The 21,756-nt window shown below is 35.7% G+C and overlaps 1 protein-coding gene across 3 annotated transcripts in view; it reads right to left on the bottom strand.

Moving 5' to 3' along the window:
* Positions 1–7,787: 7,787 nt before the first annotated feature.
* Positions 7,788–21,756, bottom strand: part of LOC134842105 (uncharacterized) — a 34,549-nt gene continuing 20,580 nt past the window's right edge. For 2 of the 3 annotated variants that reach the window (XM_063858289.1, XM_063858290.1), the window contains 7 exons: positions 19,103–19,271; positions 14,537–14,814; positions 14,088–14,208; positions 13,534–13,755; positions 13,052–13,267; positions 12,185–12,382; positions 7,788–8,175 (listed from right to left, as the gene is read on the bottom strand). In XM_063858289.1, coding sequence (XP_063714359.1) covers positions 7,848–8,175; positions 12,185–12,382; positions 13,052–13,267; positions 13,534–13,755; positions 14,088–14,208; positions 14,537–14,765 — 1,314 coding nt within the window. In that variant the 5' untranslated portion in view covers positions 14,766–14,814; positions 19,103–19,271 and the 3' untranslated portion in view covers positions 7,788–7,847. The remainder of the gene's footprint in view (positions 8,176–12,184; positions 12,383–13,051; positions 13,268–13,533; positions 13,756–14,087; positions 14,209–14,536; positions 14,815–19,102; positions 19,272–21,756) is intronic. The other variant, XM_063858291.1, reaches the window with a different exon arrangement.

Raw genomic sequence — 21,756 nt, forward strand, 5'->3', positions numbered from 1 at the left:
GGCTAGTGTTAGGTTCTCTTTGAAAAACAGGTTTTGTGAAAATGTATGGGATTTGTTATTTTTTCAATCTGCGTTTCAAATTATCTCAAAAACTACCGTAGAGCTTTTCAAAATATAAAACTAATGAAAAACCCGAATGCTCTTCTGAATGCCTGCATATTTCGCTGATATCTTTTCATTTTACCCCACGTTCTACGGCCTTCGAAGTTTTCGGTAGGGCGATTTTTGGCCTATTTGTTTTGATATTTTTTGAAATCTGAGATGGTTTCAAATAAAAATTAATCATGGGGATCTCCCCTTCTCAAGCGGCTTTTCTCTAAAACTGGTAGAAAAAAGATATGGCCTCCAACAAGCCCATCTTTTGACATTTTGGTTAATTTTTAAACTTTTTGACTTTCCCAAAAACTACCCTGCCAAATCGGAGGTCAAGGCTTTAACCGTAGAAAAAATCAGTTATGCGAACCTCACTTGCGCATGTGTCTCTAGGGCCTTACAAATGTCCAGTTTGTGAAGTTTTGCCCGTTTTTTGGTAAGTTGTTAAGAAAGATGAACCTAGTGAGTACTCTTATATAGGTCTTGCTGATTTTTTAAATTTTTTTTACAGGAAAATTTCTTAAAATTTGTTCATGCTGTTTGATTTTTTGCGGTTTGACTTGTGATTTCTGTTTAAGTTCAGTGCAATCATTGTTCAAAGGACGGCGAAATCCACTCTCAAACAGCACAAAGGTAAAGTTCACAAAAAAGGTGATCGACTTCCGATTTCGAAAATGGAAAGTAATTATCAGATTTTGCCGCGAAATAAAAGTTTTACGTGTTGATCCAGTTTTATCAAATTGGGTTAATTTTAACAAAAAGTGACCATAATAAATTATTCTACATAAAGCTTTCAATAAATTATTCTACACAAAAATTCAAAAACTGAAGGCTCTTGAAAAAACAAGTCTGTTTCTTTTTCAGTTTCTTCGCGTTCATTACTCTTTTCCAACTGTTAGTTGGCTATGTTTTTTTTTCAAAAAGTAACCTGCTGACTCTGAGGTTGATAGTTCCTGAAAACTAACATGGTGCTTCGTTTTCCCCTGCGTTATCTGTTCCCCCTATTTTTGCCTATTTAAAAGCCGATAAGGACTTCCGGAAAATCCATTTTTTGAATTTTGATCGTTTCTTTTTTAGAAATTTAATTTTTTTTTCGAAAATTACTCAGCCAAATCTGAGAGAAAGAATTCAATAGAAAGAGCGTGTATTAGTTCTCGTCTTAAAATAAGCTGCTAATTTCCTACTTAAGAAGAGAAATTACAGGTTTTGCGTATAGCTGATTTTGAAAGTTTGGCATTTCAGTATCAGTACAATATAAGATTAAACACATTAAACATTTAAACCGCGAATCCAGCATAAACTGGGCTACTATTTTACTTCGAAGTTACTGTGGCGCAGATACGAGCAGTCTTCTCAATTGAAGTTCAATTTTTTAAGATAAACATCATTAATTAGTTTTAATCCTTCCAGTCAAAGCTTAGAACAAATCTGACATCTCTACTGACGTAAAATGATATATCTTTCAATTTTGGACTACTTGTCCTTGTGTTACCTGACATAATTAAAAAAAAACGCCCGAAAACTTGTTCGCTGCCTATTTTGGGTTCGAAATGAAAATACTCTCCTTTTTGTGCGCATACATCACGCCCTATGTTAGATTATGATAACCTACTTGGATGTTAAAATATTATTCGCAATTGAACTGTCAAGGTCGGGACAGGTATCTCAACCGTGACAGTGTGCTACCAATTTTATAGACACTCTTTTATGCTTGCTGAAAGATTGCTGTCATATCATTTTATTGATTTCGTAACCAATCTATATCAATGAATTAAACTTCAACTTTTAGTTATTTTACTAAGTTAGTGTAGGTTACCATTCCACATAGCGCAGCCAGCAGGATTGAATCACGATCAACGTTCAGACCAAATTGGAGCTCAAAAAGTGAAAAGTGAGTTGCTGAATTCTTAGTGATGCGTATATCATAAATGATAGATTTCAGTGCCTCCTGTAAATTCGGACGATTTTCTTCTGGATGGATAGCACCCAGTTTTTTTTTATGGTTTGGATTGTCCTTTCTACTAAACCACAACCTCGGTGGTCCCCCACCGTGCAAAAAATCTATTTGATACCGTTATTTCTACAGAATTCGCTAACTAATTGGTTTTTAAAACCTGAGTATTGGTAGCGGACAGTCCTTATTATCAGGCCCTAGAAGATTTGACCAAATCCGTAGGGAGATGGTTATCGATGAAAAAGATATTATCGCATGTTGAAGGGACGAAGGCATTGCAAACCTTAACTGATCGAAACCAGATTTTAGCAGCTTCTCTGAGGAACAATTTTTCAACCGGAACGTTGAGATTTCGTTCAGACTCACTATTGCCTTCTTCTTAAAAATCGAAAGTAACATTGAACAACTCTTATTATCTAATCATAATCAAGTAGAAATATTCAGAAAATTATTGTACAGGAGATCGGGGAAACAATTAATCAAAATATTCAGGGACAAAAACACCAAAATAACAAATAATACCTATATAACAGAAGAGGGGAAGCTATCAGGAAAAACCATTTATCTATCAGATTAAAAAATAATGACGCTAGAGTTTTAGGACAAAGACAGAAACAAAAGCAGCCAAAGAACAGCAAGAATCCTCGAGGTACAACATCATCATCATCAGACGGTGATAATATCCCCATAAAATTGGCACCTAGACGGAAAATAATTGCCGAATCGAAACTTTTTCGCAGCCTACTCCAAAGTTCAGGCGAATCATGCCAAACACGCAACAAGGATCGATGGGACAACCAGTGCTAGCATCGACCTTGAGTCCAGTGGTGGACTTGACTCAGTCCTCATCGAGTTCAGGAGGGGTACTTCCACCCCCGATTGCAGAGTAATCTCCGGCAAGGAAATCAGCCATGGACGATAACTGGCCAAAAACTCGAAATAAGTATGAAAGTCAATGAACATTTGAGTGTAAATGAAAAAATTGGGTTTTGTTCAATTCAGTGTGATTGTGCTGCTGACTCAACACGCGTTTCAAAATGTTTCAAATGCAAAGAAAAGCAAAACCCAAAATGAACTTTCCAGTTTTCGGAAAAAAATAAATTTCCAGAAAACTGGATTTGCTGAAAATACCAGACTCAGAATTTACGAGCGTCTGCAATTGCAGGAAAAAACGAAATGAGCGAGACATGTGGAGAGCGTAACTATGTCTTCAGAGGGAAGAACAGATGCCCAAAGCGTGATCAAGATTTTAAAAGAACTCAGCGAGATATTTACAACGATTGTCGCAGTTGCCAGTGTCAATTCGTCAGAGCGCTTGGTTTTCCCTCTCGCAGAGTTACATGAAAAAATTTAACGAATTGCGGCTGAAAGTGAAGTACAAAACAAATCACGACGTAGCGTTGGCCTTAATAATGCTGCTTTTCCTTGCATTTGAAAAAAAGCACAAGATCGGCGAGTTCATTAATATGATCATTTTGGAAATTCAAATTGTATGCGACAAAAATTGTAAGGAACCCAAAAATTTTGAAAAAATTAACGTGCTCTGTCTATACTTCGGCTCTACCTATATCAAAAGCATGGTGTCAAACTGTGAAATTGTATTCTCGTCCTCCCATTGTGCAAGTTTTTTCTTCTTTCAGTTTGATTGATTTGTTCTTCGAAAATTGAATTTTTACTTCAGCTCCGCTCAGCTTTTTATGAAGAGATATTTCCTTGCAGGCTCTCAAAAACGTACTAAACGCGAGAATCTGACTCGTGCACTAATAATTAAACCCCAGGACAGTCGCCACTTTTCTGGGATGCTGGGTTGGGACTAGGGGCTGACAAAACCTTTAGCTTTGCGTTTATGTGCCATCAATTCAGAGAAAAGTTCGTGTTATAAGTTTAAGCTCGAGAATGCGTCTAAAAATGATTGATTTCGAGTTTTTAAGCCTCAGTGGAACTTTTTTGAAAAATCTGTATTGGCTAAAAATGTCAGGAAAATTACAATATTTTTAGTAAACGAACATTCAACTAATTAGGGGCTATTGTGTTTCATTGAAAAATTTTCTGCTTTTGGTTCGACTAATTGTAACAAGCCAAATGATAGAAGGGTCATTTCTGTCCACAATTCACTTGAATCAAGAGGCGCAAAAAAGTCTGGCTTTGAATGGGAAACTTTTTTTTTGGATTTAGCCTTGGATGTTTAGCGAGTTCCTTGTGAAGTAAGTTCTGTTTTAATTTTGGCTGAAGACGGTTTTAAATTATAAAAATAGTTAAAGCAAAAAATAGGTTGTGAAATTTAATGGTATTAAATTGTTTACAGTTAACAAGATGGGAACCACGCATTGATTGTGTTGAGTTATCCGAAACTTAAATATCAATTTACTTTTTTTCAAATTTTTTTTTTGGTTTGTTGGCTATGATTTTTTTAATGTCAAACAAGTTTTATCTGATAACAAAGAAGAAAGTTTTGCAGTGTATTTGACTGCTGCAAAAGCCTAAAATTTATGAACATAATCATAAATCGACGTTTGAGAAAAGTGCCAGAATAATTGGGCACGGGATTTTATTCTCCTAATTTCGACTTTTGAACTGGCCATTTTCGAACAAAATTTGGAACCATCTGAAATGTATTGACGTTCTGAGCTTAGATGTTTTGTTTGTGATTCAAAAGTTATGGGGGTTTGAAAACTGCAAACATGGCAAATTGGGGAAAATTAGCCGATCAATTGAAATGTAAGCGGCTTTTCTTCCGCTCATAAATTATACAAATTGAATCGAAGCAAGACTTTTGATGCAAGCATTACGTGACTGAACGCCAAGATCAAACATTTTGTGCCTGGAATAGCGGCGTGTGGAGAAGTATTTAGAAACTTTTCAAACAATTTTTTTTGCTTAGTTTTCCTTGAATTTTTAAAAATCTTTTTATTGATGTTTAAAAAAACTATTTTTAAGACCTTGAAGGGTATTGGGACCATTCCGGGGCTCGCCTTTATACGAGCAGTCTTCTCAATTGAAGTTCAATTTTTTAAGATAAACATCATTAATTAGTTTTAATCCTTGCAGTCAAAGCTTAGAAAAAATCTGACATCTCTACTGACGTAAAATGATATATCTTTCAATTTTGGACGACTTGTCCTTGTGTTACCTGACATAATTAAAAAAAAAAACGCCCGAAAATTTGTTCGCTGCCTATTTTGGGTTGGAAATGAAAATACTCTTCTTTTTGTGCGCATACATCACGCCCTATATTAGATTATGATAACCTACTTGGATGTTAAAGTATTATTCGCAATTGAACTGTCAAGGTCGGGACAGGTATCTCAACCGTGACAGTGTGCTACCAATTTTATAGACACTCTTTTATGCTTGCTGAAAGATTGCTGTCATATCATTTTATTGATTTCGTAACCAATCTATATCAATGAATTAAACTTCAACTTTTAGTTATTTTACTAAGTTAGTGTAGGTTACCATTCCACATAGCGCAGCCAGCAGGATTGAATCACGATCAACGTTCAGACCAAATTGGAGCTCAAAAAGTGAAAAGTGAGTTGCTGAATTCTTAGTGATGCGTATATCATAAATGATAGATTTCAGTGCCTCCTGTAAATTCGGACGATTTTCTTCTGGATGAATAGCACCCAGTATTTTTTTACTGTTTGGATTGTCCATTCTACTAAACCACAACCTCGGTGGTCCCCCACCGTGCAAAAAATCTCTTTGATACCCTTATTTCTACAGAATTCGCTAACTAATTGGTTTTTAAAACCTGAGTATTGGTAGCGGACAGTCCTTACTATCAGGTTCTAGAAGATCTGACCAAATCCGTAGGGAGATGGATATCGATGAAAAAGATATTATCGCATGTTGAAGGGACGAAGGCATTGCAAACTGCAAACCTTAACTGATCGAAACCAGATTTTAGTAGCTTCTCTGAGGAACAATTTATCAACCGGAACATTGAGATTTCGTTCAGACTCACTATTGCCTTCTTCTTCAAAATCGAAAGTAACATTGAACAACTCTTATTATCTAGTCCTAATCAAGTAGAAATACTCAGAAAAGTATTATACAGGAGATCGGGGAAACAATTATTCAAAATATTCAGAGACAAAATCACCAAAATAACAAATAATACCTATAGAACAGAAGAGGGGAAGCTATCAGGAAAAACCATTTATCTATCAGATTAAAAAATAATGACGCTAGAGTTTTAGGACAAAGACAGAAACAAAAGCAGCCAAAGAACAGCAAGAAGCCTCGAGGTACAACATCATCATCATCATCAGACGGTGATAATATCCCCATAAAATTGGCACCTAGACGGAAAAAAATCGCCGAATCGAAACTTTCCCTGGTGGACTTGACTCAGTCCACTGGTGGACCTCCAATGGTGGACTTGACTCAGTCCTCATCGAGTTCAGGAGGGATAATTCCACCCCCGATTGCAGAGTCATCTCCGGCAAGGAAATCAGCCATGGACGATAACTCCCAATAGGAACAACTAGTGTTAAGAAAGCAACAGACCCAAAGGAGGGAGCTCTGAAGGAGGTCCCAAAGAAGGTTACAATAGTGGCAGAAGACTCGGCCATACCAGCTCGGGCGTAAAAGCAAATTCTTCAGTAATGACACCGATTTCCTCAGATGACGACATTATTATAAGTCCCAGGAAGACAACCCCGCAACATTGCCCAGTCACCTTTTCTAACCCCTCAGCTACAGTGCCGACGCCAGAATCCAGCTGGACGAAGTCTTCTCCAGAAAAAGACACAGTAGCCATACAATCTTCCTCGAAACTCTCAGGTGGGAATCGCCGACAAACCAAGTTCTTTGGCAGTCCTATCAGGCACGCAGTGAAAGAGATTTCTGCCTTGACTATTTCCCCTAAGGGAGATATTAGTGGCGCCGTACCTGTGTCGACGGAGGAATTGACGGCGTCGTCGTGAAGAAGACATGGAGATTTGTTAGAAGAAACTAAAACTTTTGAACTCGTAAATTTTTTCGATTTGTGAAATTTCAAAAACTTTCCCTAGAGGGGGAAGTGTGGCGGCTGTCATACATCACGCCCTATGTTAGATTATGATTACCTACTTGAACGTTAAATGTTATTCGCAATTAAACTGTCAAGGTCGGGACAGGTATCTCAACCTTGACAGTGTGCTACCAATTTTAAAGACACTCTTTTATGCTTGCTGAAAGATTGCTGTCATATCATTTTATTGATTTTGTAACCAATCTATATCAATGAATTAAACTTCAACTTTTAGTTAGTTTACTAAGTTAGTGTAGGTTACCATTTCACAATAGCAAAGCAGCAGTTTTATGAATCATGGAACTATTCGATTGCAGTTTTTTCTTTCAATTTGTTTTTATTTCTTTTAATTTTTTGTTCGAAATTTCGAGTATATTTGCTGGAAGACGAACCTTTATACGTTTATGCCAAATTTTAGAACTACGTTTCGTGTGTTTAAAAAAACGAAAAGAAAAAGTTGCAGTCTAGATATTGGTTGAGCGGCACTTCGTAACAGAAGGTAATTCGTAACAGAAGACATTATGTAACGGTAGAAGACAGTTCGTAACAGAAGACAATTCCTAACAGTCGAGAATTCGTTATAGGGTACAATTCTTCACAAGACATTGGCAAGCAGAGGCGACTTGAGCAATTTTGCTCTGCTCCGCTCACAGTGGGCATTTTGCGCCTAAAACCTAGGGTTAAGCTTACAGTTAACCCTACTTTTTTGGTTAGACACGGCATCACTTCAAAAACATATCGCATGATTGATTAAAAAATATTAAAAGTAATAATTATTTTCGATTATACATTGGAGGATTTGCCGAGTTTCACAGCACTGGATGTGATTGAGTTCGTGTACTCGACAGTTCCTCGGAGGACTCGATCAGAGGAGTTGGACACCAGACTACTTCGATTGTAGAACGCACTGGCTGTATTATTACTACTAGTAATTGTGTTGTTGCTGATATTGTAATTGAATTGCATGCCGCCAACTGCTGCTAGACTGGAGCTGTAGGAGGGCGTGGTGCCGATGGGGGGCACTTGGAAACAGGGGGGAACTGTGAGAAGGTTTGAGTACATGAGGATGTCGTCACGATGGTGCACCAGTTTTTTCGCACGTGGATGAAACCTGATAAAACATATGGTACGATTAAACTTCAATCTAGGTGCTGATTTAGAATTTTTCGAGCGGTCGAATTAAAAAAATACTGAAATCTTGTTGAGCTTAATTAGAAGGTATTGTGATTGTCTGTAGTTGTTCTCGCCATTGAAAATGGAGAGCAACTTTGCTTTCGGTTGTTTTAGTATTTTATTTTTTTTTGTTTTGCACGCAAAATCAGGTACCAAAAAAATTATCGGAATGAATAAGTTTATATAACATATTCACGCCCTTTCAGTCGTGAATCAAACGACTCTAAAAAGATTTCAACAATTTTCCCGTAACCGAGAAAAGGTAATTTTGAGCGAGTAACGCGATCGATTAACTTTCGTCATATGAAAATGGGTGTTTTAGGCTGAGAAAACTTGGTTTTGCTAAAAAATTTGTGCTCCAAATAGTTTTGGAAGTTTGATTTTGCTCTTCCTTGGCAATATAAGTTAGTAAAAAATTGAAAAATGATTGTGCAATTGAAACAAAAAAAAATACAGAAAACTTTTTCATTTTTTTATCTGCTATTCGATTTTACACTTGCGATTAGCAAGCATTATCAAATCGGAATGTAGACTTTTTCTTTCGAGTTGTTATCTAGTTTGAAAAAATCAGTTAAATTAATTGCTGCTATGCTGCTGACATGCTCAATTTTATGAAAGCTCAAATTTAACTACTGGTTGCAATATTTGTAACTGGGAAATTTTAAAGAATTATTTTGATTTTTTGTCGGCTTGATTGATTTTGTCCCAACTTTTGTCGATATACTTGACGGACGTATTAAACTTTTTTTGAAAATTTTCCTAATTGCTTACTATATAATAAATTCAAAAATTAAGGTGAGATGTTGGATCAATTGAAACAACTGGTTCTGAGAAGCGCCTCTCCATCACCAACTAAGCTCAATTTAATTTTTGACTCAAAAGTTTGACAATTTTTTAAATTTCGTTTTGATCTTTCTCAAAAACTACATGCCCAGATAGGAGAGTTTTGTTTCAATCCAAAAAATGGTTTGGGGAAAGTCAGCGTATTTGGATCCGACCAAATTTTTTTAACAAAAAATTATGGGCCTCGGAAAAGTCGAAACGTTTTATTTTTTCAAAATTTTTTGAAGTTTTTAATGGTTCGCAAAAACTACGCTCTCAAAACAGAGTTTTTGGATTCAATCGAAACAACCTGATGTGGTAAGAACCCCTACATAATCACCAAATCTTATTATTTTACATAAACAATAGGGCTCTAAGAAAAGACAATAGTTATTTTTTTACGTTTTCTGAAACTATTTGAATTTTCTCTAAAATTTTTGTCTCTTCTGTATAAGCGGCTTTCACAATTGAAGCTATAATTTTTGGAGCAAAACTTTTGATCTATTGACCGTTTTTTGGAATTTTGTTTTGACTTTTTTCAAAACTACACTGCCAATTCATAAGTTAAGTGCTCAATCGAGAACCCGTATTTTGAAAGTTTTTTCTGCTAATGCGGCAGCGAACTTTTTCTGTAGAAAAAAAGTTATTTATTTCGGACAGTCAAGTTATTGAACTATTGACGGTTTCTGAGAAATTTTTTAATTTTTCTGATCATATATTCTGTCAAATCAGCTGAAGTTTTCAATCGAATGAACCGGTTGCAAGATTTTTTCATGTAGAAGCGGCGTCTCCATAACTTTTCAAAAAAATGTTCTGTCCTTGAAATTTTCATTATCTCATAAATTTTTACCGTTCTCTTTGATTTTAATAAAACATCTACCTCCAGCCTTAACTGGGCTCCCCAAATATATTTTCTAATTATTCAATTTTGGTTCTTGTTTTATTAACGTCTTTCTTTTTTTCCTATTTCTTACGTTTTTTAAGTTTTGTGTTGTATCGCAAGTAGTGCAAAGCTCCGCTTTGCCTCTGTGTTGAATACAATATTTTTCTACGCGCTTTTATTTTTCTACAAGTGCTTTCAACTTGACATTCTAGCTTTCTACGCTCTTGCGTAATTCTCTCATCACACCACACTAAAAAACGAATTTAAATTAAAGATAAAAAGGAAAATAGTTTTTGTAACTTTTAGGGATCGGAATATTCTGTGCTTCTCGCAAAGCAACCAGCTACCTTTGTTTCTTTTCACTTTTCGTTCAAATCAACTTAACTTGCAGATGCTTTTAATTCCTGTTTAGCTTGTTATCAAAGTTGATTGAAGACTGATTCTTTTTTCAGTGAAAATATGTGATTTGTAGCAAAAAGTTTGGACCGACAAAATTAATTTCAAAATAGCAGCTCACTGATTTAAGAACAATTTTGCATGGAAAAGCTAATAATTTAGACAAAACTTGCGTATCAAGGTTTTTCATGTAGAAGCGGCGTCTCCATAATTTTTCTCAGAACATTGTTGTCTTTGGGAAAATTTCAATTCTGATAAATTTTCACCTTCTTCTTTGATTTTAGTTTAAAAAAAACAATTAAGGTTTTGGCCAACGTCCAATTTTTGAAATCGCCCATGTCATCACGCATCAGTTTAACAAAATTATCAAAAATCTTGCCTCCAGCCTTAGCTGGGCTCTCTAATTATCTTTTATTTAATTATCAAATTTTGGTTCTGGTTTTTTCAACGTTTTTCGTTTTTTCTTTTTCTTGCCTTTTTTAAAAAAAATTTTGTGTTGCATCGCAAGTAGTGCAAAGCTCCGCTTCGCCTCTGTGTTGAGTACACTAAGTTTCTACGCGCTTTTACTTTTCTCCAAGTGCTTTTAACTTGCTATTCTAGCTTCTTACGCTCTTGTATAGTTCTCTCATCACACCGCACTAAAAAACGACACAAAATTGAAGATAAAAATGAAAAAGGTTTTTGTAGTTTTCAGGGATCGGAACATTCTGGCTACCCTTGTTTCATTTCACTTTTCGTTCAAATGAAATTGCAGATGTTTTTAGTACTTGCTTAGCTTGTGATCAAAGTTCATTGAGTACTGATTCACTTTCGAGTGGAAATATGTAATCTGTTGCAAAAAGTTTGGACAGACAAAATTATTTTAAAAAAGCAGCTAACTTATATAAGAACAATTTTGCATGCTTGTGTTTTAGACAAAACTTGCGCATCAAGTCAAAGCGGAATGATTGTTTTCTTTTAAGTTCTTTTTGTCTGATTGTTTTGCAGCTCTCTATAATAAGCAGCAAGAAATTGGAGCCGATAGAGTTAATTAAAAAGAGCAAATAAATCATTGTAGAAAAATTTCACACGCAAAAGCTAGTTTTTATGGAGAGGTTTAAAATTCAAGATTCAAGTTTGTTTGGCAGATTGCTCTATTCAATTAACTTTGTCTTTTCCCTCTTTCTGCAACTCGTTAAAAAATGTTAATTCAATCTATAATTCGATCTTCAAAGGTTTTTCTGGGCGTCGCACTGCCTAGCGTTTCGAATTCCTGGGGGCGGGAGATTCCTAGGTCGGGTACTGCTGCGAATGTGCTACTGATTCAACTGTGAGTGCGCAATCAACAAATACAATACAGGAGAAGCGACTATAAGTTAATTAATTCTGTTCTGTTTTAGGAGCAGTTCTGTTTTATATTACTGGGACAAAGAGGCTCTTTGTATTAACTTGTGATTGTCATGTTCAGTTCATTGTCAAGTGCAAGCACTGGTGTTTTTTTGAAAATTTTGTTCTTATTTCAATTTTCATGTTTGCGCTCTTCCGCGCCGTAGATAAACTTAAAAAATATACGTGGAGGCCAATAATAGGGTCGAACAAAGATTGATGTCCTGAAATAGTGCCTCAAGATACCTTGCGGTTGGCGAGTAACTTTTCTGATTGTCACTCAGAGTTTACTGCTGAGCATGTGACTTTAGAATTAGACTTTAGACTTTAGAGTTATGAATCAACTCGGAACTACGGTTCAGTTTAAAATATCTCAAAAATTCAACGTCTTAATTTTCACTTTTTTCTGAAAATTCTACAACTTGCCTCAATCTGATAAAATCATTTTTTTTGTACATGATCATAATTTCCTTGGTCTCACTTATATGTTTCGCTGATGTTAGTGCAAGAACTAGTAGCTCCTCTTCCAGTGGCTGCAGACACCTCCATCACATTCGGAGTCCACGTGTTCGGCAACAGCGCATTCTGACCCCGACTGCTACTCCGCAGGATAGGGTTCAAATCCCGGTGATGCTGATAGCTTTTGCTTTTTTTATTGCCTCGACTATGCGTCCATTGTCTAAAAATTATCGTTTTTATACCACACTCTCTGCTGCTGCGCAAGAAAATTACACTAGAGTTTTGTTTACCTTTTTCGTTGTGAAACACTCAGAAAAAAATTTACTAAAAAGTCTGTAACGAGTTTGTTACGGATTCCTTGGTTCAAACCGTAGCTTCAGCTGATTTATTAGCTTTCAATATGGCTTTTTAGAAATCCTTTCTCACCTCACTGTTACTTAAGATTTGGATGCCGTTTTTTTAAGTCGGAAACAAACAGAGTTTCCGAATTCTGATGTTACATTTCATTAAGCATTTTTTGTGATCACCTTTTTTTCTCTCGCTCGGTTTCTTAAATTTCAATGACATTTTTGTTTTTTCTTTCAAGAAACGTGAAGATAAAAATTAAAATAAAACTAACCAAACGTTTAAAAGGTAACAAAACTTTATGACCATTCTTTATGGAAAAATGCAGGAAAATTTGATAAGCAGCGAGAAAATGCGCTAACACACAAAACATTAGCGTAGTGAAAACTATCATGAGAAGTTGGCGACTCTTTGCTGCCGACTGGAAAAGCAACGGCGGCAACAATGTCCTAATCAAAAGCGAAATGAGAGAAGATATAAAAAAAACAAGTTTAAAAAACGTTCTGACAAACCGATGAAATTGTCAAAAAAGACAAAATGTTACCTGCTGCTGCTACTGCTGCTGCTGCTAGTATGTTGGGAGTGACTTGTGTGATGATTTGAGTGCAGGGGAAGATTACTGAGTCCCTGTTGTATGTTGCGTGTGTGTTCACTCAACTGCAGGTCGTCTATCTTCCTCTCCAACTTCTCCAAGATCTGTCTCGTCCTCTCCTCCGCCTCCTGCTTCGCCTGCATCACTTTGCCCGAGTACGCGAACAGTCTGAACAAAAAGAAAGGAATATTGATCACGTTCAAGCTTGGGTCAAGCGATTCTTTTGTCGACCCAGTATTGAAAAATTTGTGCATTTTTAAACTTTTTTGACCATTTTGTGTTACCGAGGCTGCAAAAAAAGGAACATTTGGATATTTGTTTAAGATATTTTTGACAATTTTTTGGATACTTTTAGTAATTGAAGAAACTTTTGCAAAATTTTGAGTCTTCAAAATGCTTAAGAAATACTCAAGCCTCGAGAACATATGTCTTACTTTTCCTGCGATTGTTCGAGCGCCTTCCTAGTGGATGTTGAGCTGTTCCTGGAACTGACTGGAGTCAACGGGTGAACTGATTCCGTCCCCTTGGAGCCCTGTTGTCCCCTCTGACTGAGTGCTCCCCCTCCTGCATCTGCCCCTGCCCTTTGTGCCCCTCCCCTCTCCTGTTGGGGGTCACAAGATGGGATTACTATGTGATGACTTTGACGCTCCCTCTCGCTAAAACATTTTGATTGATCCAACTAATTTAACGTACTTTTTTTCTGAGTAAAAACAAACTGTTTTTTTTATCAACGAGGGGAAAGACCAACAAACGACTTATTCACGTGAAATTCTGTGTAGTTCACTCCCCTGAATAAAAATTTCAAGGATTTTTTTATCTTAAATGCATTGAGCACGGATAACTGTGGGATTCGAACCTCGATAATCCTTTTTTAAGCTCTTACAACTAGCTTTTTTGATAATGGCTGATGTAATTCTGGGAACCCTTTTACTGGCATTTATGTGACCCAAAATCATTAAGACTGAAGAAGAAAAGATTTTTATTTCACCCGAGGGATGACTGAAGCACCATGTTGAACTTGAGGGCATCTGCAGAAAGCGGGTTTTCTTGATTGGCATTTTCTGAATTGGAATTTCTCAAATACCGCAACGCAGGAGCTTCACCATTTCCTAAATGTCAAGTCAAGTTCATTAGCACTGGCTACTTGAAAACTTTACAAGTTATGAGTTTAAACAAGCTGAGAATTTGAGCTTTGATTGTAAAAATTGTTCAACTCATTAAAACAAAAACAATACTTTTCGAAACTCAGAGGTTAGGAAAAGAATTCTGTTTGTGACAAATTATTTGCCAATCCGTTTCGTGCATGAAGTTTCTGTGAAAACATAAAGTTAGCGACAGTAAACAGTTCGGTTGGTATACAAGCTTTCAATTTTTTGTCAGCAAATAATGGTCAAGCCAACTGGATTTTTTAAAAATTGGTTCACCATTTGTTTTCACCTATGAAATTATAGTCATCGAAGCTAGAACTGCGCACTGCATCTTTGCTTTTCCGTCTAGAGCCTCCTCTTTCACTAGTACAGTCCCCTCCTGCTTCATTTTTGCTGCTATTTGCGTTTGTATTCTGCTGTCTTGGAGATGGTTGTTGTTTGTTGAGTTCGTTCAGCTCTCTTTGAATCTTGAGGTGCATGTGAGCCAGAGTCTCTTTCTTTTTCTCTCCAATCAGCATTGATAGTGATAGTTTGGAGTGGAATAATTTGTCTAGGGCTATCTCTTCCCTGTCAAATTACCACACAAAACAACTTGAACACCAAATTTTTTCGGTTCTGCACTCGAATGTAGGGTGACAATTTTCTTTGACGACAATCGAGAGCATTTAAAATGCATCAATTTTTTTGCAAAAAATTGGAATAATCAATACAAAACCAGGTACAAAAATCAATACAAAGCTAATTTCAAAAAAGAATTGCGCTTAAATCCTTGAATTGAACCGGTTTAGGTTTCCGAAATTGACCATAGAGTTTTTGCTGCAATCTTATTGTCTCCGCAAGTGTCTTTATTGGGCTTGTGCTGGATTTTTTTTCACGGGAAGAAACATCGAGAACTAATTATAATTCAGAAGAATGACATCAAAAGTTTTGCAAATAATTCTTCAAGTACAGTCAGGGGCGAGTCTAGGATTTTAATGTTTCCTCTGAGGGATGGGGGGTTGGATTTTCACAAAATTCGAAAATTTTGTCGGCCTTTTTTTAGGTCGACCAAATTGATCATTGACTTTTCAGCTCTCCCAAATTACTATAAAAGACCTAATTTTGACCAAATTGTCTGCGCCGCGGGCAACTTGTTCAACAAACAGGCCAAAAAAGGCGTTCTCGAATGCCTGAGTAAAATCTGCTACTGAGTACACAATCCGCTACTGAGTACAACGACTAATTCATCTACTCGGACAAAACTGAAGTATTTCCTTTTTTTTAATTTCTATAAATCGAAAACCTAGAAATTAAACAGCGTTTTTTTTTCAGTTTGTTTTCAGTCAACAATGCTCAGAGATATGACAAACATTGCTCCAAACTGCTACCAGAATTGGTATCGTGCTGTTTCTCAAATACCGCAACGCAGGAGCTTCACCATTTCCTAAATGTCAAGTCAAGTCTGCTGTCTTGACTTGACATTTATTTCCTTTTTTTAATTTCTATAAATCGAAAACCTAGAAATTAAACAGCGTTTTTTTTCAGTTTGTTTTCAGTCAACAATGCTCAGAGATATGACAAACATTGGTCCAAACTGCTACCAGAATTGGTATCGTGCTGTTTCTCAAATACCGCAACGCAGGAGCTTCACCATTTCCTAAATGTCAAGTCAAGTCTGCTGTCTTGACTTGACATTTATTTCCTTTTTTTAATTTCTATAAATCGAAAACCTAGAAATTAAACAGCGTTTTTTTTTTCAGTTTGTTTTCAGTCAACAATGCTCAGAGATATGACAAAAATTGGTCCAAACTTCTACCAGAATTGGTATCGTGCTGTTTCTCAAATACCGCAACGCAGGAGCTTCACCATTTCCTAAATGTCAAGTCAAGTCTGCTGTCTTGACTTGACATTTATTTCCTTTTTTTAATTTCTATAAATCGAAAACCTAGAAATTAAACAGCGTTTTTTTTCAGTTTGTTTTCAGTCAACAATGCTCAGAGATATGACAAAAATTGGTCCAAACTGCTACCAGAATTGGTATCGTGCTGTTTCTCAAATACCGCAACGCAGGAGCTTCACCATTTCCTAAATGTCAAGTCAAGTCTTCTGTCTTGACTTGACATTTATTTCCTTTTTTTAAATTCTATAAATCGAAAACCTAGAAATTAAACAGCGTTTTTTTTTCAGTTTGTTTTCAGTCAACAATGCTAAGAGATATGACAAAAATTGGTCCAAACTGCTACCAGAATTGGTATCGTGCTGTTTCTCAAATACCGCAACGCAGGAGCTTCACCATTTCCTAAATGTCAAGTCAAGTCTGCTGTCTTGACTTGACATTTATTTCCTTTTTTTAATTTCTATAAATCGAAAACCTAGAAATTAAACAGCGTTTTTTTTCAGTTTGTTTTCAGTCAACAATGCTCAGAGATATGACAAAAATTGGTCCAAACTGCTACCAGAATTGGTATCGTGCTGTTTCTCAAATACCGCAACGCAGGAGCTTCACCATTTCCTAAATGTCAAGTCAAGTCTGCTGTTTTGACTTGACATTTATTTCCTTTTTTTAATTTCTATAAATCGAAAACCTAGAAATTAAACAGCGTTTTTTTTCAGTTTGTTCTCAGTCAACAATGCTCAGAGATATGACAAAAATTGGTCCAAACTGCTACCAGAATTGGTATCGTGCTTTTTCTCAAATACCGCAACGCAGGAGCTTCACCATTTCCTAAATATCAAGTCAAGTCTGCTGTCTTGACTTGACATTTATTTCCTTTTTTTAATTTCTATGAATCGAAAACCTAGAAATTAAACAGCGTTTTTTTTTCAGTTTGTTTTCAGTCAACAATGCTCAGAGATATGACAAAAATTGGTCCAAACTGCTACCAGAATTGGTATCGTGCTGTTTCTCAAATACCGCAACGCAGGAGCTTCACCATTTCCTAAATGTCAAGTCAAGTCTGCTGTCTTGACTTGACATTTATTTCCTTTTTTTAATTTCTATGAATCGAAAACCTAGAAATTAAACAGCGTTTTTTTTCAGTTTGTTTTCAGTCAACAATGCTCAGAGATATGACAAAAATTGGTCCAAACTGCTACCAGAATTGGTATCGTGCTGTTTCTCAAATACCGCAACGCAGGAGCTTCACCATTTCCTAAATGTCAAGTCAAGTCTGCTGTCTTGACTTGACATTTATTTCCTTTTTTTAATTTCTATGAATCGAAAACCTAGAAATTAAACAGCGTTTTTTTTTCAGTTTGTTTTCAGTCAACAATGCTCAGAGATATGACAAAAATTGGTCCAAACTGCTACCAGAATTGGTATCGTGCTTTTTCTCAAATACCGCAACGCAGGAGCTTCACCATTTCCTAAATGTCAAGTCAAGTCTGCTGTCTTGACTTGACATTTATTTCCTTTTTTTTAATTTCTATAAATCGAAAACCTAGAAATTAAACAGCGTTTTTTTTTTCAGTTTGTTTTCAGTCAACAATGCTCAGAGATATGACAAACATTGGTCCAAACTGCTACCAGAATTGGTATCGTGCTGTTTCTCAAATACCGCAACGCAGGAGCTTCACCATTTCCTAAATGTCAAGTCAAGTCTGCTGTCTTGACTTGACATTTATTTCCTTTTTTTAATTTCTATGAATCGAAAACCTAGAAATTAAACAGCGTTTTTTTTTCAGTTTGTTTTCAGTCAACAATGCTCAGAGATATGACAAAAATTGGTCCAAACTGCTACCAGAATTGGTATCGTGCTTTTTCTCAAATACCGCAACGCAGGAGCTTCACCATTTCCTAAATGTCAAGTCAAGTCTGCTGTCTTGACTTGACATTTATTTCCTTTTTTTTAATTTCTATAAATCGAAAACCTAGAAATTAAACAGCGTTTTTTTTCAGTTTGTTTTCGGTCAACAATGCTCAGAGATATGACAAACATTGGTCCAAACTTCTACCAGAATTGGTATCGTGCTGTTTCTCAAATACCGCAACGCAGGAGCTTCACCATTTCCTAAATGTCAAGTCAAGTCTGCTGTCTTGACTTGACATTTATTTCCTTTTTTTTAATTTCTATAAATCGAAAACCTAGAAATTAAACAGCGTTTTTTTTTCAGTTTGTTTTCAGTCAACAATGCTCAGAGATATGACAAACATTGGTCCAAACTGCTACCAGAATTGGTATCGTGCTGTTTCTCAAATACCGCAACGCAGGAGCTTCACCATTTCCTAAATGTCAAGTCAAGTCTGCTGTCTTGACTTGACATTTATTTCCTTTTTTTAATTTCTATGAATCGAAAACCTAGAAATTAAACAGCGTTTTTTTTTCAGTTTGTTTTCAGTCAACAATGCTCAGAGATATGACAAAAATTGGTCCAAACTGCTACCAGAATTGGTATCGTGCTTTATCTCAAATACCGCAACGCAGGAGCTTCACCATTTCCTAAATGTCAAGTCAAGTCTGCTGTCTTGACTTGACATTTATTTCCTTTTTTTTAATTTCTATAAATCGAAAACCTAGAAATTAAACAGCGTTTTTTTCAGTTTGTTTTCAGTCAACAATGCTCAGAGATATGACAAAAATTGGTCCAAACTGCTACCAGAATTGGTATCGTGCTTTTTCTCAAATACCGCAACGCAGGAGCTTCACCATTTCCTAAATGTCAAGTCAAGTCTGCTGTCTTGACTTGACATTTATTTCCTTTTTTTTAATTTCTATAAATCGAAAACCTAGAAATTAAACAGCGTTTTTTTTCAGTTTGTTTTCAGTCAACAATGCTCAGAGATATGACAAACATTGGTCCAAACTTCTACCAGAATTGGTATCGTGCTGTTTTCCTTTTGCAAAAATTGAACCCCGAATTTTTTTTAGTTGCAAACCTGATTTCCAAGTAGTTGTGGTCGTCTTGTTGGAGTGAGTATTGCGCCAACTCCCCCACCGCAGTCCTCTCGGGACTCACTTCCAACTCAGGGGGGAACAGATCCTCCTCAAGGGAGAGGGGCACGTAGCCTCCGTTGTGCACTATCGATTTACGCCAATGGTGTTGAGCTGATTTAAAAAGTGTTTTTTTTAGGGAAAGTAATCAAAATAATCATAATAATTAGTTGTGTTCTCTGAGATTCGCAGAGGCTCTATGAAAGGCTATCCAGCCTGTCCAAGCCTAGCCTGTTTCTCTCAATTCCCCGAGGTCGTGTTTTTTTTTGAGTCTAGAAATTTTAGGAGGTGCCACTTTGCAGCCGATATCGGCCAGGGACCTGGAGCTAGATGCCAAGTGAGAGCTCGTCCTCACACACTATCATTGCAATGGCAGGGGATCGATTTCACGTTCTGACGGATTTACCCTTATGCTAAGTGCCTCCTGATGTGATTGAACAAAAATTTTCAACTATTGAGTAAAATCAGGTAAATTTCGACAACTACACTGTAAGGTGAGAGGTTACCTTTCATAGATATTTTTCAATTTCCCCTATTCATTTTTCTATAGAATGGTGTTTTGGTTTATTTTCGGGATTCATGAAACTGAACAAAAAAGAAAATTTGGAGCCAGGCAGATAGATAATTAGAGGGACTTTGATTTATTTTATTCGCTAGAATTGAAAAATAATGAAGTGAACTTTTTGCGCTTGAAATGCGCTTGAAACAAAAATGCGCATGAAATTAAATATAATTTTTTCAATTGAATCGCTCAATAATGAAAGCCAGTTTTCATTTTATCAAATGAGCGACTGGCGTTAAAACGTTTTATTAGTTTTTTACAGTTATTTCTAACTTTTTATTTGTAAGTTTAACAATTTTGTGAAGTAAATAGAACCAAGATTACTCAAGTAACTTCAAACAATCGCAATTAACTCTCATGTTACTATTAAAACTCATAATTGGCTTTCGTTTTATCGAAAGTTTGAATCAACGAAAATATAAGCAAAATGAAAAGAGTCAGTTGATGCGCAGGTAGTATAGAATGTTCCGACCGCAGCAAATATTACAAAAATGTAACAATTTTCTTAGATAGTTTTTTTTAGTTAACCTTCTGAATTTCTTCATTAATTTGCCCTTTTCTTGGTTAATGAGCGAGAAATGCAATCAAGCTTCACATTAGGATAACTTAGTTTCTAGCTTGAAAAATCAGGAAAATTTTTTCAATAATGCTTTTAAAAATTAATTGAATAAGAAAAAGACTTTATTTATCCAAAATCATGAAGAAAGAGTTTATTTATACAAAATCATGAAGAAACAAACAACAATCATCAATTTATTTCCAACTGATTACAAACAGCTGATATCGAACCATTCAAATCAGTACATGAAATTGGAACGGATAAACGAAAGACACATTGCGGTCCTACTTAAGTTCTACCCTCTATTCAAAGACGTTAGAGTTATTATTAGAAAAAAAAATCACAATAATGAAAAAAAAAAATTTTTGAAGCGTTTTTTTAAAATCTTTTTATGTGATTTAGCACAACTCGGTAGCATAAAGTCAGGTCAGGCTGTTATCGATAATATGATACGATGTATCAAAAGCTTTTCCATTTTGTTTTTGAAAATGAGAATTACAATAAAAATTGGAAAGGAAAAGAAATAAAGGTATAAAATTGCGGTTAGACGAGCCTATTATTTTAACGATAACCTGGTAAACGGTTTTTTTTTGTCTCTTTTTTTTCAAAATTTCCTAAGTTTTTCTGGAAGATTCGAATTTTTTTTGAAAAAATGCGAAAGCTCAAAAATTACAAGGATATGAAATTTCATTTCTTAGAATAAATTTGCACCAGAGTGATTATCTGTTAGCATTTAAATGCTGGATAAAATTTTGAATACGTTGAAAATCTACTGATTGTCGACTATTTGCTATTTCCGAGAAGGAAATTTTTTATAGTTTATGAACGAAAAGGTTTTCTATCTTTACAGACTTTCTCCAATTTTCTCCGGCAACAAATCAGTTTCGCTCATCATGTTCAGTAAATTCGCTTCTCTGTTACTCAAAGAACAAATTTTCATTTTGTTTTCCAGAATGGGGGTGCGAGTGTTGTATATTTTAAAATTGTTGTTTTATATGCAAAAATTTTTATAGAAAACACAGAAATCAGAACTTTTGTGGAAAGTTTTCGATTCAACGATCTAAAACTAAGTTTTAACAATTCGTACAGAGATAAGTCATGCTCTGTTAGTATTCTGTTGTGAATAAAAGGTTGTGTAATTGAATCAACTTTCCTTTCCAAACAAATCATGCCAAAGTTTTTTCGCTGGAGAAGTAAAGTTGGACTTAAAAAAATCTCAAGCCACAATGTATGGGCAAACATTTTTGTATTATTGGCTTTATATTCGACAGATAGTATTAGGGCAAGATCGCAGTTGGTACATAGTATCTCAGTTTAGAAATTAAACCGCAATGCCTCCCTAATTTTGAATTTACTGTCTGAATTTGTTGAAAAAAATTCACGTTAGAATCTACAATGACATCAGGGTACAACAAGAGGGTTCAACTTCCTAATAACTATCAACAAATTTGACATAAAGGTTAGAAGCACTTATTTTT

This window comes from Symsagittifera roscoffensis, chromosome 3, assembly GCF_963678635.1.
Source record: "Symsagittifera roscoffensis chromosome 3, txSymRosc1.1, whole genome shotgun sequence".
In the NCBI taxonomy this organism is placed as follows: domain Eukaryota; kingdom Metazoa; phylum Xenacoelomorpha; order Acoela; family Convolutidae; genus Symsagittifera; species Symsagittifera roscoffensis.